The sequence below is a fragment of the Clytia hemisphaerica genome, unplaced genomic scaffold, assembly GCF_902728285.1.
Source record: "Clytia hemisphaerica strain Z4C2 unplaced genomic scaffold, Clytia hemisphaerica genome assembly, whole genome shotgun sequence".
In the NCBI taxonomy this organism is placed as follows: Eukaryota; Metazoa; Cnidaria; class Hydrozoa; order Leptothecata; family Clytiidae; genus Clytia; species Clytia hemisphaerica.
This window is the reverse complement of record NW_027103900.1, coordinates 1,700,350-1,722,906: the sequence shown is the minus strand read 5'-3', so window position 1 is coordinate 1,722,906 and position 22,557 is coordinate 1,700,350. Positions and strand designations below refer to the sequence as shown.

Below are 22,557 nucleotides of genomic sequence, written 5' to 3'. Positions count from 1 at the left end.
TGATCAAAAGAAAAAATGACTATACGCCGATGCGCATACGGGACCTAACTCAGCCCCTAGAGTAAAAGTGGAGACCAGCCTTGAAACTCACCAAGAAATGGAATGAAAAATCCCGATTTTTGGTGAGGTGCTCACTAATTTTTCGTACCACAGAGATGACATTTTAGAACCTATCGGGTATAGAACAGAAAAACGTGAATGCGAAAGGGATGTGAAATTAGGAAATATCTCTGAAAACATTTTATAGATACTCTTATGGAATAAAAAATATCATTCATAAAAAATCCTTACTCTTTCTAAACTGTTAAATCATTTTTTCATCGGTGATAAGAAAATAGTTAAGTGTTCATACATTCAGTCGATTGTTACTGAGTTTGTAGTGCATATATCAACAGCTACATGAATGATATTTCCAGATGTTAAATTTCATAAAAATCAAACAAATGACCAACAATTTTATGCTGTCATAAACATCAGAATGTAAACAGGGCTCACCAGCCAGTATCAGTTTTATATCACTCGCCGATACAGAGCTTGGATAAAATGTTATGTGTAATGATATGGTATGTGCAATGTAATGTCTACTATAAATCACACTTCACGCTCAATCAGCTCAATCAAGAACAATAACACCAATATACCCAAATTCAGGGTTTTTTATGTGTACTTTCACTTTCACTTTCGTTTTCGGCTGCCGTAGGGTTGGTAGCCTCTTGCTGCAGTTGGTATAACTGTCCAAGTTGTTCTTGAGATAACAAATTCACTTCATTTTGATTCAAATTTCGACCTATTTTCCCTTCAGATATAAATTGTTCTTCCATTGAGTCTGCGTAGTTCTAAGAAGAAAAAAAATTCAATGATTTCATGATCAAAATTATGCGACAAAATTGCGGGTGATTCTTGATGTCTACACTAAGATTCATGAAAAATTTTAGCAGAAAATATACCGGGTGCACCAAAAAAAAGCATACAACTTTGTCGAGATATTGTGAGCTTCAGGATTTAATTTTTTTGTTTATTCTTTTTTTATTGTATAGAGGATGCTCTAACTTGAATTTTGAGCTATCATACATTAGGTTTGAAAAAGTAATTCGAAAATTATTTAAAAAAAACTGACTTTTTTTAATGTCGAAATTTCAAAAAAATCATCAAAAACAGCGAGCAAACTTTTCTCTTGACACTTACCTTCTTTACACATAAAAATACCAAAAATTGCAACTATGTTCATCAAAGCTCGTTACGGAATTTAGGAATATGGTAAAACAAGCTATTCCCATGTGGGATAACATTTTTGGAAAAGCTGAAAAGTTTTTTTGCAAATCTCAATAAGAGGTTTTTATGTTATGTGTATGTACTATGTGAGAAATTTTTTGAAAAAATAGATCATTACTCTTAGGTTCCAAATAACCGGGGGGGGGGGGGGGTTGGAAAATTTTTCTAGATTTTAATAGACGGGGGGGGGGCCTAATTGCCGGAGGGGTTGGAAAAATTTTGAAAAATGAACAAGCGGGGGGGGGGCTGTTTTGGAACCTAAGAGTATTCCTCGATTAGTTTCTCAAAGATCATGCATTGAGTTTGCTCATGGTTTCAGCCCACTTTTCAGGTGCCCCCATTGAGCATGGTGCCCCCATTGAGCATGGTGCCCCCATTGAGCATGGTGCCCCCAGCAATTTAGGTCCCCTTGAGAAATTGCTTTGAGTTAGGTACCCCCATTCAGCCAAAATTTGTTGTTATGCTATAAAGATGGCGGCTGTAAATCAAAACAACCGCATTAGAAAAATATAGCAAAGATGGCGTGATGGGAAACGAAAGAGAAATTGGATGGGAAACTAGGTGCTGGGGTAAAAAAATTCAATAATTTGAAATATTTTGAAATATTCGATTTGGAAAATATAACCAGCCCTCAGAGCCTCCATCAAGACAGCTAGGTACCCTTAATGAATAGGTAACCCCAAAGAATTGCAAGGCATTAACCCCCCACCTCTACTAACCTGGCCTAGGTGCCCTTCAGATTTCTGGGGGGGGGGCTGACACCATGATTGCTGGTGTTGGAAATGTTTATGACATGCAAATAAGATGGACAAACTGTTGGCAAAATAAAAGATAAGAGAAAAAAAGAACCAAAAAAACAATGAATTATGTTTTTGTCATTTTTATCTTATTTATAGCGTGATTGCTGTTTTTAATGATTTTTTAAAATTTCGACATTGAGAAAAAGTCGGCCTTTTGGAAATAACTTTTGAACCACTTTTTCAAATTTAATGTATAATAGCTCGAAATTCGGTTTGTGTAAACCACAGGTTACAGGTCACATGTCACAGGTCACAGGTCAGTGATGACAGGTTGACCCTAATCAATGTCATTGCAGAGGAAAATGTTTGGAAAACACAAAGAATTATAAAAAACATAATTCTCAAGCAATTTCATCCATATAAAACCATTTCAAACATCAAAATTTAACCATGTGCTTTTATCGATCTTTCGCAGTTTGCGCCGTGTACGGAGACCAGAAAATATTTGAAACCATATTATACGTATAACAGGTATATTACATATTGTAATGTTTGTAATGTTATATGATTGTTACATATAATAAAACACATCGCTCTAAAACTACCTTCTCAGAGAACTCACTAGCTTCTGATTGGTGTAATTTTATATCCAGCCATATTGTTATTATCACATTCGGTATGCTAAATATTTTTGGTGTTTTTCTCTTGTAAGACATGATATTTTGTGATTCTGTCAATATTTTTGTCAAAAATTGTCATTAAGTCATTAAAATAACAATTGAATGATTAATTAGTTTCATCCTTCTAAAACCACTCTCTTAGGGACCTCAAGCTTCTGATTGGTGCCGTTTTATATCCATTCACACCATCAACATCACATTCTGTATTATAAATATTTTTCGTGTTTTTGTCTTTTCTTGCATCAGATTTTATGATTCTGTTAATATTTTTGTCAAAAATTGTCATTAAGACATTAAAATAATAACTGAATAATTGATTACTTCCATCCTTCTAAAACCACTCTCTTAGGGAACTTGCAAGCTTCTGTTCGGTGCCATTTTTTTATCCATTCACACCATCCACATCACATTTTGTATAATAAATATTTTTCGTGCTTTTGTCTTGTTAGGCATCATATTTTATGATTTTGTTATTATTTTTGTAAGTAGTGTCACTAGGTTGTTATTCTATTCAATTGTCATTTTATAATATCTAAATAACATGTATTACTTTTTTGTAATTTAATGCGTTATGTATTGATGTTATGTTATGTATATGTTATGATCTTATTATCTTTTTTCCCGTCTGCAATTTGTTGACCTGTAACCTGTGACCTGTTACCTGTGACCTGTAACCTGCGACCTGTAACCTGCGGTTTACACAAACCGCTTAAAATTCAAGTTAGAGCATCCTCTACAGTATGAAAAAAAAGAATGAACAAAAAATTTTAATCGTGAAGCTCACAATATCTTGACAAACCTGGATACTTTTTTTGGTGCACCCGGTAGATCTCGGCTAGTACATACTGTAAACAATCTAAAAGTCTCCTCAACAATCAAATCAATCTGATTGGTCAAATCTCCAAATTATTATGTAACGGGTGTTTCAGAAAAAAGTGTACAGGTTTGAATTAAGATTGTGAGAAAACTGAAAGTATTATATATATCTAAACTTTTCACAATCAGAAAGAAGAAAGACTAACTTGAATTTTGAGCTAACATACTTTAAATTGGCTTCACGTGTTCAAAAGATATGAAGAAAATTCGAAAAGATACACAAAACGTCATCTTTGAGAAAAAAGTGTGGATCAATTTTTTTCTTTTTCTCTTTTCTTTTGTACAAGAAAAGAGAGTATTTTTCTTCTGATGCGACAAAGTCAGTTTAAAGTTTTAATTGCTGTAATCAAGATTTTTCGATTTTAATGATTCTTTTTCATCCTTTTGATAATCAAAACATTCGAAAGGCCCTCGAATCTTTATGTGTAAAAAAAGGATCAAAAAAGCTTTTTTTCAGTGTTTTTGTAAGCTTGAATTTGATTTTATCTTTTTTTCTCAAAAATAACACTTTTTCTTATTTTCTTTATAACTTTTAAAGACGCGAACCAAATTTAAAGTATGAGAAGCTCAGAATTTGTCTTTCCTCCTTCGAATGTCAAAAAGATTGGATTTATAACATTTTTAGTTTTCTCATAAACTAACTTCAACCTTGTACACTTTTTTCTGGGATGAGCTGGAGTTTTTACAAGATGCTTAACTGATTGGTTATTTTTAAACAATAGGGATAACGCATTCTTTAGAAAAAGTAATAAAATAGTTTGTCTCAACATTTAACGACTAACATAGTCATCAAAGAACTTGTAAAAACTTCAGCTTGACCCTTTTTTCTGAAACACCCGGTAGTTGAATTAAAAAACTAATCAGTGACAAAGCAAGTGATTTGATTGGTGTACATACCTTAGTTCTTTGTAATCGACTTGACGCTATTAAATGAGAAATACTTAGCCCAAAAGAAATTTAAGAAAGATTCAATTGTCATTCAATTCAAGATTGTCAAAAATAACATACCTTCCATTCAGTCATGAATTCATAAGCTTGTAATTGATTGGCAGATTTATTTCTTCGAAATTCATCTCTCGTATATTCGTCACCCAATTTTTTCAACTCGGTCGGCAAAAATCTATGAAGCTTCAACACTCGACGATATAAACGTTGTACAACAAACAATCGAGGGATCCCAGCTTGTTGCATTATTATTATTTTATTCTATAATGTTTTAATTTTGTTTCATTTTTTCAAACATGCTTTAATTTAATTCTCCCTATTTGATATAATTTTCTTATCTGACTTCAACTGGCACGAAAATTAACTCAATCAGACTCAATCAAGCAACTCAAAAAAATGGTACATATTTGGTAATTTTTTGACAAGTTTACACAGACAGTGTTTGGTAGTGTTCTACAAATTCAAAAAATATCATAGTGCAATAAAGACGCGTATCACAGGGATGAAGGGTGCAAACACCTTTTCGCTGCAATCCATCTAAGATAAGCTTTTAATAATAGCTGTATTTAACTACAATAGCCAATTAATACTTTTTTAAACTTTTTCAAAGTTATGATGTTCAATCATGACAATCATGTGAATAGAATATCGTGATTATTCAGGGAGTTCTTTCTAATTCATCTTCATTTTCCTTAAGACTATTGTCTCTATATTATAATCTGTAGTTTTTATTTCACTTTTTCATTGGTTGCAGCTTTGGTAACCAATAACTTTCAACTTAACTTTCAATAGCACAGCTCTCAAATTTTTATCTTGTACACTGAAGGAATAAAAATCAACCATAAAATCCCTTTGCACAAGCTGCTACACACATGAGCTCTTTTGCTTGGCAACCAATCCATATTTTGTAAAGGGAATCTTTCCAACTTGTATTTTTGACTTACCCATTCCCATTTCTTAAACCAAAAGGAATTTCTCACCAGTCTAAATTTCCAGCAAAATCTCATTCATCCGTATGTATTAAAGGAAAATCTCACCCTATCGTATTTGTGAAGGAAATTATGGAACCTTTTGAAATTTAGACAGGAACCCGTCTGCGTATTTTTTTTAAATCTGATGAATACTTGACGGGTCAGAGCTGTGAGTCCGATTTTGGCCTCAAAAAAATTACAGTGGGAAATTCGAATTTAGCGCTGTCCTCACTAACTAAAATAAAAACCAAATTTCAGAAGTTGCGCTTTCTTTAAGAAAGTGTGACCAGTGAAACAATAACAGGATTTGATTGGCTGTGTTTTCAACCGTTATTAGGATATGGGAAATTCAAACTGTCAGCCCATACCATGCTATATATTTCGCCATCAGTATATAGAATAAGAAATCATAGCATGGATCTCCAGGCTATTTGAAATTTGGAAGGAAAGTCTTACCCTTTCATATTTTTTGAAGGAGAATCTCATCCTTTCCTATTTTTAAAGGACAATCTCACCCTTCCAATTTTACGTCTCAACTTTGTAGCAAATTCCCAAAATTGAAAGGAATTTATTGCCCATCTATTATATATTTGAAGGAAAATCACACCCTTTAGTATTTTTAAGAAAACCTCACTCTTTGTATTTTTGAAGGGAAATATCATTCATCCTTATGTTTTAAGGAAATATCACCCTATTTTGTATTTATGAAGGAAAGTCTTACCCTTTGGAATTTAGCAAGATGGTAGACACAAGTAAAAATAAACAGAATCAATAGACTGTAAAATGAAAGGTTTTTGGATAAAAATGTGATGATATAAAGAAAAATAATGGAAGAAATAGCCAGCCCCCAGCCTTGCCATTGAAATTCCAGATGAATGATCATATGGATGATGAAGGAGAAAGATAAAATATGCGTTGGTTAATTCTTTTTCCCTCGACAGATGGATCAAACAGAGGCGTGGCTCACCAAGAATCTTACCTGAACATTTTGCTCGAACACCTACACAAGTAAGTAAGTAATAACAAATTACTCCACATACACTGTTTTCCTTCAGCCAATAGAAAACAGTTGTAACAGACAAATTTCCTGCTGGAGTAATTAGTTAGTATTCAAAACACTGTTAATTAGTTTAGCATACATATACCTGAAAATTTGCTATATAAATCACATCTTTAAAACGGTGGTTTTGTCAAAATGGCCTTGACCCTTGTAATTTTTCTTAAAACCACAAAACTTTCCTCGGTCTGGTGGCTAGTACTGCAAAAAAAATGCCGTTTAAAATGGTACCCTAGGAATGAACAGCAAAATAGTAAATGTCGGCATCCCTTTTCTAAATTTGACATCATGCAAATAATGCACTCCATCACAGAGCCTATTTGAGATATTTTACTAACTAGCCCAGAGAAAAATTTTAAACCTTTATTATTTGAATGTATGCCTTTTTATTACTCAAATTTAAAAAAATTTAAAATTTTTAACTTGGTCATCAGTCAAAAAAGTCATTTAAATTGATTAGCCTCTGCGATGGAGTGCAAGGCTGAAAGCCACATGAATATATGGTTCATCCTATAAAAGGAAGTTCATTCTATGGTGGCCTATCTTGAAGTGAAGGTGGTTGAACAAAATGTTTTTGGTATATTGATGTAAATGAGGGTACAAAGTCCAAACATGCGTTTCCCGTAATTTTTGTATGAAGAGTTAGGTCTATAGAAAGAAGGGTGTTGGAGTTAGCCCAAAAAAACAGCTTATACACAGCTAGTTTGATTGTTAAGGAAAATTTTGAATTGTTACCGTGAGATTGGGTAACTTGCATCAGATCAGTAGCAGTGGAGGCTAACATGCATAACCCTCCTCGAATGACCAGGACCCTGCCGACGCACCGGACTTAATGAACACCGGACACGCGAAAGTCCGGTGTAAAATGAGAATTTTTTTACCACCGGACCATCTCTACGCCGGACTAAAGGAAGTCGGTTGTCCAGTGTCAAAGATATGGAAGCCAATATGCACAAAAAAGACTGCAAACCAAGGTTTACAGTTCTAAACTTAGGTTTGCAGCCTGTAAACTTAGGTTTGCAGTCTCTAAACATATGTTTACAGCTCTAAACCTTGGTTTGCAGCCTGTAAACTTAGGTTTGCAGTCTCTAAACCTATGTTTACAGCTCTAAGCCTTGGTTTGCAGCCCTGCAAACCTAATTTAATGTGTAAACATAGGTTTAGGGACTGTAAACCTAGGTTTGTAAATCTGTCAATCAAAATTTCGTTAAGCCAATCAGCGTTAGTTTTTTCAGCCAATCGAAACTGAGTAAAAAAAATTCCATAGCTGGAAACCACACGCTGATTTAAGACATTTTATAGACTAAAAACGACTGGGAAAAATTATGATATAATTTAAAAGACGGGGGTAGTGTTATTATAATATTGGTAAAATTGCCCCTTTTTTAACCTGACTGAAATTCGAGCCGTTACTAGCAACCCTGCGGGGCCCAAGGCGCCGAGTATGCACCCGGCACAGTGACAAGCCGTTACTAGCAACCCTGACCCTACCTAACCCCCGGAAAAGTGACTATCAGCGATCCGTGGATAAAAAAATAAAATAAAAAAATGAAGGTGACTATTGGCCATCCGATATAAGAGCATCCTTCTTTGTATGGAAGCCGTTTAGCACAAAAATGACTGTAAACCTAGGTTTACAGTTCTAAACCTAGGTTTACAGTTCTAAACCTAAGTTTACAAGTTCTAAACCTAGGTTTACAAGTTCTAAACCTAGGTTTACAGCTCTAAACCTTGGTTTACAACTTGTAAACCTAGGTTAAGATATGTAAACCTAGGTTTACGCATAAGAAACTTAGGTTTACAAAATAGTTTCAACTGAAACTCCCGCCCTTTAACACCCTTTGATGTAGGTTGTTTTAAAGTATAGCAAAAAAAGCTCTTGACAATAGTAAATCCCGGACCCGGATAATATGCAAAATCCATCAACGGAAAAAACTCTTTTCTAATGCTCATTCCGACATTTTAAATTTTCCGGGAGTTTTGTTGTTTGGAATTGCTTAGGTTAGGGTTGCTAGTAACGGCTTGTCACTGTGCCGGGTGCATACTCGGCGCCTTGGGCCCCGCAGGGTTGCTAGTAACGGCTCGAATTTCAGTCAGGTTTAAAAAAGGGGTACTGTTACCCATATTATAATAATATTACCCCCGTCTTTTGCCAGTTCGGTATAATATGTTATGAATTGCGTGGTTTTGCTTTCCTTGCTGTGCGGCGATGGCTCAACGGATAGAGCGCTGGCTTCCGAATCTGAAGTTCTTTCTTTGGTGGTGGTTCGAATCCCACTCGGTGCGAAAGTTAGACTGGTCGAAATTGATGGACAAATGATTGACAGGTATGAAAACTCAGTCAGAAATGAGAAACTAAGTCTCAGAAACTCAGACAGTCAGAAAAGAGAAAAATAGGATAAGAGATAGGAAAGAAAACAAGGTGACGATTGGCCATCCGATATAACATCTACCAAGATGGATACTTTTTTCAATCAAAACATAAATGTCCGGCGGCCAGAATTCCCCGTATGCAACACCGGACTGATGCCGGACTTATTGCGTCCGGTGTAGCGAAAGGATACTTTCTGCCACCCGACAAATACACCGGACAGTCCGGTGCTTCAGGACCCTGCCGACGCACCGGACTGTCCGGTGTATTTGTCCGGTGGCAAAAAGTATCCTTTCGCTACACCGGACGCAATAAGTCCGGTGTCAGTCCGGTGTTGCATACAGGGAATTTTGGACGCCGGACATTTATGAAACAAAAAATTAAGAAACACCGGACGCACCGGACTGGCTGGTCATGTCCGGTGTTTTGATTGTCCGGTGGAAATAAATATCCTTCTCCGACACCGGACATACGACTTCCTTAAGTCCGGTGTAGAGATTGTCCGGTGGTAAAAAGAATTCTCATTTTACACCGGACTTTCGCGTGTCCGGTGTTCGTTAAGTCCGGTGCGTCGGCAGGGTCCTGGTGCTTCGGCAGGGTCCTGAATGACCTGGCTGGTTATTAAAATACAAAAGTTTAATCAAAACAAAAATGGTAGAGTAGAGCTGCCAGCGAAGTGCGTAGTTGTATTTTAATGACCAGCCAGGTCATTCATTTGAGGCTGTGAGGGCTATGTATGTTTAGCCTCCACTGACAGACACTGACTGACAGACGGACTGATGCAAAAGTTTTACCCGATCTCACGGTCAGAAAGTATAAGCATAAGGTAACTACGGTATCATATGATCATAGATTACCATTGGAAATGTCAAAAAAAGAATATCAATTACATACTTCACAGTCTTCCTCCTTGTGTTGTTGTGTAAAACATTGATTTAAGAGGATTTTAGTTTTAGTCTACTCTACCAAACAACAAAAATGTTCATTCCGTCTGAGATTACATAGAACTGATTACATAACTCGGCTACCATTTTAGATAAACAACTGCAGACTAACCACAGTCCTTTTGATAATCTTCTCCGTCTTGTTTTAAAGGTCTGAAAAGGTTTCGAAAAAGTACCATCATTGATATCATCCTATCTCAATGAAAGAGGAAATATTATTCAATCAAGGTACAGAATAGTGATCTAAAATTTAAAAAAAAATTAACCGCCTGTTACTCTTCCTTCTAGTCTACACCGAAGAGAAGCGTGCATTATTCCAAGATGGTTACCTCGACAGCGTGTGTTCCTTCTGATCTTTTTTCACATGTTTATCATTATTTGGTATCAAATGGCTTCACAAAATCTGCGAAATACTTTAAGAAAGAAACGAGCATCGATCCTGTCCACCCAGCTGGTCCAGATCTTGTAGAAATCTTCCATTGTTATTTTCAAAATCAGAAAACAAAGGAGGTCGTGGAGGAATCTCAAAGCGCAGAAGAGAAAACACAAAAAGTTGAAAAGAAAAAGAAAAAGAAAAGAAAAGCAGAAGATGAAAACAAAGAAATCAAGGATGCCAAAAAATTAAAAGTTGAAAGTGAAGAACAGAAGCAGGAAGAAGAGAAGCAGGAAGAAGAGAAGGTCAAAAAAGCTGACAAAAAGTCTAAAAAAGGTAAACACTTTCTTCTGGTTACTTTCTATTAAAATCCTCTACCAGATAAGTGTAATCTGTGAACTATTCAAAATTGGGCCATTCCAGAATTTGTCTGTAACAGGAGCGCGGAGACACAGGATTTCCAAGGGAAAGGTTTTCACCAAAATGCAAAATTTCCAAGTCGAGAGAAGAAAATATATGAATTTTCAAGGCAATTGAATCAAAAATGGCAAAAGATACCAATCAAAAAAAGTGTGACATTTTGAAAAATGCACTAAAACAACTTTTTGTCATAGCTGACAGTTTCATCAATATACCAAAAACATTTTGTTCAACCCCCTTCACTTCAAGATAGGCCACCATAGAATAAACTTCCTTTTATAGGATGAACCATATTCATGTGGCTTTCAGCCTTACACTCCATCACAGAGAGCCTATTTGAGATATTTTACTAACTAGCCGAGGGAAAAAAATTAAACCTTTGTTATTTGAATGCATGCCTTTTTAATACTAAATATAAAAATATAAATAAAAAATTTTAACTTGGTCATTAGCAGAGGGGGGGGGTCGGTAGTAAAATCTCAGACATATATGAGTAGTAAAAAGGATTTTTACAAATTTTTACATATATACCACCACCCAGACTCTTGGAAGAGGTATTTTGCTACCCTGGTAGTAAAAGTTATTGGGACAATTTGTCATGGAGACCACCCATTTTTTTGTTGCTTTTTTGACTGATTTTACAAAAAAAGCTAAAAAATGATTATTTCTGTGACACATTTTTCACTTAGTGCAAAAATTAATGTTTTGCCCTTATTAAATGCAAGTAAAACCAGCAGGAAATTAGATATTACCTGGTACGTATAAGTTTTGTTCATATTGGCTATGAAGTATAAGGGTTTTATTTCCATTGTATGTAGCAAATAATTTCTGGCCTGAATGGCTGGAGTAATTTATTATGCAGAATTGGGTCAATAGGTCATAGGTTGATGCGTTTTTCCAAACAACTGACAAATCAACCTTCCTGTTATTCCTATCTTCAAAGAAGGGTGACAGACAGACAGAATTAGATGAGGGGTGTTGACACAATAGATCAGCTTATGGTAACACACGAAAGCATATTTAGTATAAACACGTGTAACTAGATATTTCCTTATTATTGTTTTAATGCTGGATTCAGTGGAGTTGTTGATTATATAATCGTTTGGGTTAACGTAACAACCTATCCACTCAGTTCCGCATATCAAATTACTCCACCCATTCGGGTCAGAAATTACCGTGAAGTCAGGTAACTTACATCAGTGGAGGGAAACTTGCATAGCCATCAAATGACTGACCAATCAAAGCAGCAAAACTTCAAAACAAATGAACTAACAGCTCTACTCTACCATTTTTGTTTTGATTTAATTTTGTATTTCATTGACCAGCCGAATCATTCATTTGAGGGCTATGCATGTTAACCTAACCTCCACTGATGCAAGTTACCCGATCTCACGGTACAAAGGAAGGGAATGTTACGCCGGGGCTGCGCCAACTTAACTGGGAAAAGTTGGAAGCAGCAGATCTCAAATCTACGCCGGAGATATCCGGCGCACAAGCCGCAATTTCCAGACTGGCCTGCTCCGTATTACGAAAATAAAACCCTAATATTTGAGCTAACATTTTATTGAGCAATGCCCAAGAGGATTCGCAGCCTTATGACGTGCTAATTTAGGAGAATGTTAGCGTGCCAATTTCCTGCTTGCTTGTTTTACCTGCATCTGGACTTAGTGAAGTGTGGAGCAATTATTCATGCAATAGACCGTCGCGTTCGCCAAAAGGAGTATTCAACATGGAGAACGTTGCGTCCTACACAAAAGTTGTTTCTTCTATCACTTCGATAGACTACATATTCTTTCCTACAAAAAATAGAAGATCATACCTGTGGTGATGAAGTGTAATGTGTGGTGGAGATGTTCGAAAAGTATACTTTAAATCTATGTCAAGATCCCTAGCCCTATAATAGTTAATTGGTGCATTCACTAACTACACAAACATAAAATACTAAGTACAACTTGAAACGAATATAAATCTCTTTGAATACTCTAAAAAAAAAACACCAAAAAACATTATAATGATACACCACTCAACTCAAGCTCGAGCAGCCATTAAAAAAACTCTCACGAGGAATGTTTACAAATGCTTGGTTATGTTAACTGTGCATTTTGCGGTCTCAAAACACTAGGTTTTATCTTAGCAAGTGAGTCCATTTTTTGAATGTATTCGAGAATATTCTAGAAGTTTCTACGTTTTTACACCGTGTTAGTTATACTTTCGTTTTCTAAATTTTCCTCCGATATCGCACCATGCCTATTGTAATACTTATAGCTTAAATTTGCTAATTTTACCAGTTTTAACTACCCAGGTAGTAAAAATATTTCAAAATTTAACACATAGATACCACCAATTTTAGTATTTAACTACCCTGGGTAGTAAAATTTTTTTTCGATTTTTCATCACACCACCACCGTAGTAAACGTCATTATGTCTGAGATTTTACTACCGACCATCCCCTGTAGGTAGTAATAAATTTTTTCGATTTTTCGTCACACCACCACTGTAGTAAGCGTCATTATGTCTGAGATTTTACTACCGTCCCCCCTGTCATTAGTCAAAAAAGTCATTAAAATTGATTAGGCCAGGGGGGGGGCACGCAGTTACTACAAGACAGTATGACACTTACTACCGTGGTGGTACTGTATTCAGAAGTTATGTAAACAGTTACTACACAGTGTAGTAACTGCTGTTTGGGGGTGGTGCCAAACACTAACGCTAGCACTTTTGGTGTAGTAAGTGCTTATATTTTAATTCTTTTTAAAGAACTTTCAAATTTTTTCACCAAAAATGAATTTTTTTGTGAAAAAATTCTTTGTTAAAAAAAATATTTTTGTTATAAATGGACGAAAAAAAATTTGAATTTTTCTCAGACCCAACTTTGAAATTATGCTTTCCCTAATTATCATTAAAATGTTCTCAACAGCTGTTAACCAAGTAAATTAAAAGAAAATCTAGCACAAAAATGGCTTTAGTTTGAAAAATAATCGCAATTTAGGGTAATTTCGAGCATGTTTTTAATGATATCACTCAAAAACAGGGTTGGTACCTGGAAATCTTTTCTGAAAACAGTTACTACCAAGGTGTAGTAACTGCAAAGGGTGGTGGTCCTGAAAAAAAGTGTTGAAAAAGCAGTTACTACACATCATGTCTTGTAGTAACTGCGTGCCCGGGGGGATTAGGATTAGGCTCTGTGATGGAGTGCAAGGCTGAAAGCCACATGAATATGGTTCATCCTATAAAAGGAAGTTCATTCTATCTTGAAGTGAAGGTGGTTGAACAAAATGTTTTTGGCATATTGATGTAACTGGCTGATGAAGTCTCAATCAATAAGTCTTGAAATTTTACAATGATGTGGGAAATACTATAAATACTATAAATAAGACATTACGAATAAAGTTTTTTCTTTCGTTAGGTGGCAATTACAAATATCTTCATTTCACGTCCTCGTTGGATCTAAAAAATGACCCGGTCGGTCGGTAGTACAAATTTTTGGGTTTTCTTAAAATTTGTCTGTGAGGCGGTAAAAGGTAAAAGGGCGTTAACTGAGGCGGCAGGAGGCCCAATCGCGTGTATGTTTTGCGTGGTTTCAGATTATGAAGCTTAAACACTGTGACCTTTGACACATAATGGCACGTGTAATGATAAACAAAGTTAAAATGCTGCGAATGCGCTAGAAATCGCTCACAAAAATGGGCAATAATAAACGCGACGCGAAACAAAGATATTTGTGATTGCCGCCTTAAATGGGCTAAAAATGTGGCTTCAACTCAAAATTTGTTTCTTTTTAGAAATGTAAGCCACATTAGATAAGAGATCTTAGAATGGGACTTTTCTAACTTGACAGAGAAAAGTTTGAATTTAAAAAAAAATGTTAGATGTACATACTTTCTAGCTGTTAAGGCGGTCAACGCGTCGCAACGAGTGTTGAAAATGCATGCAGGCGGACGAGCAGTCAAAAAAGATTCCCGGGTTTTTTTACGCCAGTAATTCAGGGGCGGGTGATGACGCGAGCAAAACAATTTTTCGATGGCCGTCAGAGCAATTGAGAAAAAAGCTATACTCCAGACGTAATTAATCAAACCAATCGAACGGTATTTTTAATCGAACTTTGTCGAACTTAATAGAACTTTGTTGGCCGATTAATGTTCGACTAAGTTCGGTTGTCGAACTTTAATCGAATACTCACAAATTTCTCAAAATACAAAGTTCGATTAAGTTTGATTACTGAAATCGAACTTAATCGCACTTTTTTTAAAGAGACAATTTTGACCAATTTTGACCAATTTTCAAGCCTTTCCAAGCCTATTAAAGGCTTCGGAGTACTGATGGAGGGTGCTGGCTTTGAGGGAAAGCAAGGCAGAGGGTATCTGAAGCTGTCCGAAGGGCTGTTGGTGGCTGTAGAGGCCTCAATTGGTCCAACCGGGGCTTGTACCCAAAGGAGGTCATTTTTCGCAATTTTTACCGGTCTTTGACAACACTTTGAAGGACCCCCAATCCAATGGTGCAGACGTGTACCCTCACATCCCCCTGAACAGTGGGCACCAATCGGACCCCCGGGACCCCTAGGGGCCGTCCACGGTAGTACCCAAAGGAGGTCATTTTTGGTTGTCGAACTTCTTCAAACGGAGCTTTTTGTTGAATTTGTCGAACCTTTCTTGTTGTCAAACTTTATCGAACGGAGATTTTTGTCGAATTTGTCGAACATTTCTCGTTGTTGAGCTTTGTCAAACTTAATCGAATACTCATAATTTTAGCGACTTTTGAAAAGTTCAATTAATTACGTCTGGTATACTTTAAAAGAACAAATTTTTGTAATTTTATTCACCTACTGGTGTCATACTTAAATGAGTGTCAAAAACTTAAAAAATGTGAGACATAAAATTTCCAGGTCATATTTTAGAAAGGCAAGGCAGCGTCCGTTGGTGGCCAAAAAGGGCACTTTTTCCAGTGTTTTTCTACTAAAAGGCTGTTTTTACCAATATTTTAGTAATTTTAAGAGGGGCAGCGTCCGATAACCGGACGCTTAAAGGGCATGAAAAATGGCCTGATTTCACCTATATTTCACCTATTCATTCACCTATATTTCCCTTGTGTAAGCAACATTTTTGCCCACTTAACAAACTGTAAGCCACAAATCAGTGCAGCTAATGAAAAATTTTTCTGGCAATGCTGAAAAGAAAGTATATTTCTGACTGCTTCCACTACTGAGGTAGGGTAAGCCACATGACCACAACATGGCCACATGTTTCCGTGTTTACAAAAGAACAAAACTCAAAAAAGATCATAATAAATATTTAGAAGCAGAAAAAGTGGCAAGACAGACCTGTAACAACACATACAACAATTACATCAGAGACAATGTAATAAATGACAAAAAGAACAGCAAACGATTCTTTTCTTTCATTAAATCAAAAAAGACAAATATCACCAGAGTTAGCCCACTACTTAACAACGGTCGTATCCAAACAGAGGAATCTGACATTGCAGAAGCTTTAAACAAACAATTTGCAAGCGTTTTCTCTGTATACGTCAGAATTTTGCCTGTAATCAACGATCCACAAAACCCACCAATCAGACAAATCACCTTCACCAAAAACGGCATTCTTAAACTTTTAAAGGATCTAGATCCAAACAAAGCCAGCGGTCCAGACGGCATTTCAACAAGGATCCTCAAAGAATGTGCAGATGAGATCTCAGACTTTTTGTATTATTATTTACAACATCATTACTTCAAGGGAAAATACCAAACTACCTTAAGGGAACTTATTTTGGCGGGAACTAATTTTGGCGGATTTGGCGAATTGAGACAAAATTCGCCAAAATAAGTTCCCACCAAAATTAATTTTTTTTTTCCTTGCCTAAATAACCCCTGAAATTCATCAAAATTGCTCAAAATAAGGCAAAATAGAACAGATTTACGCTGTCATTCGCCAAAATTAGTTCCTGCCAAAATAAGTTCCCGCCAAAATTAAAAAATTTTAGGTTATTTGCTGCCCGCCAAAATTAGTTCCCGCCAAAATAAGTTCCCTTAAGGTATTGGAAACAAGCCATTATTACCCCATTATACAAAGGTGGGAATAAAAATCGCTCAAAACCAGAGAACTTTAGACCTGTTAGTTTAACTTCCACAACCTGTAAAATTATGGAACATATTATCCACACACACATAATGTCACATTTTGATCAAGAAAATATACTTTCTGATACTCAGCATGGTTTTAGAAAGTACAGATCTTGCGAAACCCAACTCATTCAAACTATCCACGATATCGCAAAAGCAGTCAACAACAAAAAACAGATTTGATTTGATAACAGACTTTCTTCAAGATCGAACCCAACGTGTTGAAGTTTGACGAAAATCGTCTAAACAAACAGCAGTCATGTCAGGTGTCCCCCAAGGTACCGTTCTTGGTCCCCTCCTCTTTCTTGCCTACATAAATGACATGCCACTTGAGACAGACTCAAAACTGGCTTTATTTGCTGATGACTCCTATCTTTACCGGAAAATACAATCTATCAAAGATTGCGAGCAACTACAGTCTGGCCTAGATAAACTTGCTGATTGGGAGAAAAAGTGGAGCATGGGGTTTCACCCAGAGAAGTGCAAGATTTCAAGGATAACAAATAAACGAAATGTAATTGATTCAGAATACCAGTCAGATACACTGACAACAGCTTGAGTAAAAAAGGCGAAATATCTTGGTGTAACCATGCAAAAGGATTTGAAATGGAATACTCACATTTCTAACATATGTGCTAAAGCAAATAACACAAGATTCTTTTTGCAAAGAAGCTTGGTGAAAAGTGATTCAGAAACACGGCTCAAGTGCTACAAAATCTTTGTCAGACCCACTCTAGAGTATGCGGTGGTCAATTTTCAACGTTTTCGAGCACTTTCTGAAAGTAGCTTTTTTATTCAATTGAGCATAATTTTCGATCTAATGAACCGAATTTAATAAATGACCCATCAAAATTTAAGTTTATCTTTTTTCTTTCCAATGAAATGGGAATGGTTCTTTTAGAATTTTTCGATTTTGAGAAATTTAGTTTCAAAGAGAGAAACTTTTTCGTGGCGCACCCGGTAATAAATTATATTCACTTTTTTGAATATATTTTTTGGAATAAAGTCACTTTTGGTTTTTGTTATGATCCAGCACTCCTAAATACTCCTCCGTATGGATGTTTGTGCCAATGCTAGATCAGCATTTCATAAATATACCATGCGTCGTTCCCTTTAAAGATATATCATAGTAATTAATTGGTTATCGAAAGGTTATCGAAGTTGTCAAAGTTATCGAAAGTAATCAATAACAATCAAAGTACTCGAACGGTTATCGAGTCTTCGAAGGGTTGTTAGGAATGTGATCAAATACTCACAATTTTTTTGAAATTTTCGTACTCCACATTCAATTGTTAAGCGATAAGTAGTCGTTCGATTGCTTCTATCATTATCGATTACTTCGATAATCGAATTTATCGATTAGTACAGTCTGGTCTTAGCTCGGTAATAACTTTCTGGATGGTATTGACTTACAAGAGGACACAGTTGGTGCAGCCAGTCCTCAACATGTTAAGTTGGGTGGTTCCATGTGACATTTTGCAAAATGATAAAGGCCGTCTGGAATTTACAAAAAATAGAAGGAATTGTGATTTTTCAAAAAGAATATGTATTTTTTACCGTACACCATCTTAATGCTGAGATTTTCAGCTTTCTAGTGGTAAATTTTGTTGTTAGCCATCATTTCCAGCTCATTACGATAAGCTGAAGGTTTTAACAGTCTTCAGGCAGATTTTCAGTCTGCTGTGACGTGAACAGAACAATTTTTCGATGGCCGCCTAATGTCGACATCCCTCTTCTAATTTCAACACCCTGCTTATGAGATATGAAAAATGGGAAGGTCGGTATCACTGATAGACAAAATATTTTTTCCTCTCTGATCGCTAAGCGAAGAAAATTAGTTTCAATAAGCGATTCCAACCTTCCTATTATTCCTATCTCTAAAGAAGGGTGGCGAAATTAAAAGAGGAATTTCGACATTAGACCAACAATTTACGGTAGTTATTCAAAAGACAATCACGTTTTTCCTAAACAACTATTCTTTTGAAAGGTGATTTTTTTGTGTTTTGAAAATGGTATTACTTTGGAAATACTTTTAAAACCAATTTTAATAAATGACGCCTCTTTTTTCTCACAAAGGTAAGGACTTTCAAATGAAATTGTTTGGTTTACAAAAATTGAGAAGAATATTTGCCCTGTCTACCCTACCAAAGAAAGACCTTTCTGAGCCATTGCACAGTAAAAATTCGCAATTCGTAAACAAACTAAACAGAACTAACAGATCTCTATAATATAGGTAAAATGCCCAACCCTGCCAGTGCCCCCAAAAGAGCTGCTTTGCAGCCATTTAACCAACCCATCCACCCAACCATCTCAATCAACGTTTTTCTAACCTAAAATCAATGGAAGCTCTTTTGGGGATTTGGAAAATTTCCTATGTTTGAATTTTCACACAAACCCATGTAACTATGAGCACTCACCTTGTTGCCAAGATTTTTGCTTGAAATTGAAACTGAAACCGCTGAAAACGAAACCAAAATTGGCCTGCACTCGAAATCCCATAATTTTGATGTATGAGTTTTAGTCTAAACTGACTAAAAAAACATTCTCATATCATATTATTTGTTTGATGTGTAGTTGAGATTTGAAAATGCAGGCATGTGCTGAACTGTTGTTTAGTCTACATTCAAAATTGGCGGGAAATTTGAATTTTAGTGTCTTTTACTTAAGAGTAGTACGCATCAAAACATTAGGGTTGGAGGTGACAGCACAATCCAACCTGTCAGCATCATTCTCTGACTCTAACTCTGATTTTAATGAAAGGGAACCTAATAAGTTTTCATGAACAGCCCAGACGAGCCTGGCCTTCCCAGAGACGAAAGATGGGAAATTTCCAAATAAAAATATTTAAGACATCTTTAGTTTACTAATAGTTCTCAATTTCAGTTGAGCTACAATCTGACAATGTCTGTCTGTCACAAAAACTTTAGGGCAGCCTGGAGACTTCAAAAATGATTGGATTTGGCTGAAATTTGGCACACTTGTTCCTCGGGTGAATATCTGGGGGAGATTTTTTATTTTTTGAAAATTTTGATTTTTGGGGCCTGGGGACAAGTTTTTCGCCAAAACGAGGCTAAAACTTTGGGGCAGCCTGGATACTTCAAAAATGGTCGGATTTGGCTGAAATTTGGCACACTTGTTCTTTGGGTGAATATCTGGGGGCATTTTTTTCATTTTTTTAAATTTTTGATTTTTGGGGCCTGGGGACGAGTTTTTCGCCAAAACGAGGCTAAAACTTTGGGCAGCCTAGAGACTTCAAAAATTGTTCGATTTGGCTGAAATTTCGCACACTTATTCCTTGGGTGAATATCTGAGGGTCTACAATTGGGCCTATGAATAGTTTGAAGCCACGGAAGTTGAGCCCAGTGCGTTGTGCACATTCGACTATTTACTACTAGAAACTAGAAAAGAGATAATGATAAATAAAGCTTAAAAGTAAGGAAGAAACAGATATTATCAGCTTATGAAGAAACAAAGTAAGTAACCGGCAGTGGAGTTCTTTTATATTTCTTAGCCAATATTTGTACATTAATGAGCTACAACAAGGCCATTGAGTAGAAAGTGCTGATGTCAGCACCTTTCAACTTGTCTTTCTTAAAACCTTTTATTCCTGCTTCATACTTGATTTTAGTGTCGTCAAGTTTCTTTAAAATAGCACAATAATTGTAAATAAAATTAGCAACATCAAAGACACCTGTTAATTATTTTAGCTATTTAATTATTAATTGGAAATGTGTGTATGTAATATATACAGCAATTAACTTTGGAGAAACTTGTTAAATTGGTATTCAGTTATAATAGACCTTTTCATAAATTACGTTACAAACATCACTTGACTCGTATTCAAACAATTACCATAAGTGATTATGTCTCTTGAGACAAATGATTCTTTTATGAATAGGAAGTAGTTTTAATAAAATCCGCTGGGAGTTAATCACCATGGCAATAATTTCAGGACGAGGCAAGTGATGTTCTTGACGTAATTTATGAAAAGGTCTATTGAAGGGAGTAAGTCTAAACATAAATAATTATTCATATTTTTTAGAAAAGAAGAAAAAGAAGAAGAAACAAGAATCTGAAGATGAAGATGAAAACTCAAAAGATGCTGTCGAGGAAACAAAAGAAGAAAAGGTAGAAACAAAAAGTGATGAGGTTAAGCAAAAAGAGGTTAAACAAAAAGAGGTGGATGAAGAGGAAGAAGAAGAAGAAGATGAGGAGATTACAAATGATAATGTTTTGAACAAAAGCCAACAAATGAAAAATGCACCATTCCGCAGAGTCATTTCTGAAGATGTCTTTGTTCGAAATAGTTTGAGAGACAATAGTTTTGAAGCCAAAATTGGGGCTACTGGTGATTGGGGTGAAAGAGCTAATAATGACTTAAAATTTACAAGAGGAAAAGGTTTCCGACATGAAAAAACCAAAAAGAAACGAGGAAGTTATAAAGGAGGTGCAATCAATACATCTGTGAATTCCATAAAGTTTGATGACAGTGACTGATTGGTATTGATTATCACTGAATGGGACAGCTTTTAAAGATGATTTTTATACTTTTTTATATAGCACAAGATAGAGCTTTAATAACTGGAACTACTTTATTAAGGAATACTCTACAGACTCAGTGAAGGAGAAGCAAACTGTATTTTCTCTATTAAAAGTGCTGCCCAAAAAGTAGTGCTTACTAGAATCACACATGGTTACTAGCCATAATTTGTCTTTTTGTTAGCCAATTTTATCTAATTGAGCTCGTTATAATGAAGCTGGAGCTATTGAAACAGTCTAACTCATTCTAAAATATACAAGGTTACGTCGAACGTTGTAACAAACTAAACCTATATAGTAACAGTTTTAGTTTTTTTTTGAACCCAGATGTCTTTGAGAATTTGAATTTTGAAAAGAGCGTTACACCTAAAATTGCGCAAATTTTAAAAATGCTGTGGCCTTTATTTGAGGAAATACTGTCCGGCAATATTTTTCTTAAGTAAAACAAAGAGTCTAACCTCTCAAAGTAATGAGATTAAAATTTGGCATACCGTAAACTGTAAATTGTTTATAATAAAAGAGAGATACACCAACAACAAGCCCATTACAAATCAACATCTTTGTCTTCCTGATATAAGAACTGGTCATAATGATTTCAAGGCCTGTTGCCCTACCACTTCATGGATCAACTTGAATTCAAGCCCTTCAATCAAGAAGTTTCAGTTAATAGAGATTTGTCATCCTCCCTTTTAAGACTTAAAATCGAGTAAAAAATGTAAAAAGAAAATCTATTCCACTATTCCAGGGAAGACTATTTTTTTGAAGTTTTATTGTTTTTCTAACCTCGTCTTCCCTTTTTAATCAATGAATAGAACTGAAAAAGACTTTTTATTTTAGATACATCTTAATTAGCAAATCAACTAGAATAGAAAATCAATTAATAAGATTACAATAAATATTGTCCAGTTACTCAACAAAGTGAGAGAAAGATGCAAGGATTAACTCCTATCCTAAGGTATGGCAACCATACATCTCAAAACTGACGATATATTCTTAGGTAAAAATCATTTTACTGTTTAATATTAGTTTTTATCCATTTTTAAAGCATGATTAACTTGATTGGGTACAACTCTTTTTGCACACCCTCATATAGAATGTGATGATATTGTTCAATTGTCAATCAAAGATGAAGTTGTTGATGCAGTTGCCTAACCTTCATGAATAATATCCAATAAATTCTCAACATCAATCTGATTCAAAGGACTTTCCTTGCGATGACGCAGTCTACGTTTTTGAGGTGAAACATTACTGTGT

The 22,557-nt window shown here is 35.6% G+C and overlaps 2 protein-coding genes across 2 annotated transcripts; one reads left to right on the top strand and one right to left on the bottom strand.

Annotated features, from left to right (window-relative positions):
- Positions 1–212: 212 nt before the first annotated feature.
- On the bottom strand, positions 213–5,040 carry LOC136808878 (succinate dehydrogenase assembly factor 3, mitochondrial-like). Its single transcript, XM_067065438.1, has 2 exons — positions 4,577–5,040; positions 213–836 (listed from the first exon to the last, which is right to left on the bottom strand). The coding sequence occupies exons 1-2, from the start codon at positions 4,757–4,759 to the stop codon at positions 648–650; spliced, it is 372 nt and encodes a 123-aa protein (XP_066921539.1). The 5' UTR covers positions 4,760–5,040; the 3' UTR covers positions 213–647.
- Positions 5,041–6,400: 1,360 nt separating this feature from the next.
- On the top strand, positions 6,401–21,842 carry LOC136808879 (nucleolar and coiled-body phosphoprotein 1-like). Its single transcript, XM_067065439.1, has 3 exons — positions 6,401–6,492; positions 10,145–10,565; positions 20,807–21,842. Exons 2-3 carry the CDS (start codon positions 10,178–10,180, stop codon positions 21,259–21,261), a joined length of 843 nt encoding a protein of 280 aa, XP_066921540.1. The 5' UTR covers positions 6,401–6,492; positions 10,145–10,177; the 3' UTR covers positions 21,262–21,842.
- The last annotated feature ends 715 nt before the right edge of the window (positions 21,843–22,557 follow it).

Coding starts and splice junctions, on each gene's coding strand:
- LOC136808879 (XM_067065439.1), top strand. CDS start 10,178: ATGGTTACCTCGACAGCGTGTGTTCCTTCTGATCTTTTTTCACATGTT. Junction 10,566..20,806: donor TGACAAAAAGTCTAAAAAAG/GTAAACACTTTC, acceptor CATATTTTTTAG/AAAAGAAGAAAAAGAAGAAG.
- LOC136808878 (XM_067065438.1), bottom strand. CDS start 4,759: ATGCAACAAGCTGGGATCCCTCGATTGTTTGTTGTACAACGTTTATAT. Junction 837..4,576: donor AATTCATGACTGAATGGAAG/GTATGTTATTTT, acceptor TTTTCTTCTTAG/AACTACGCAGACTCAATGGA.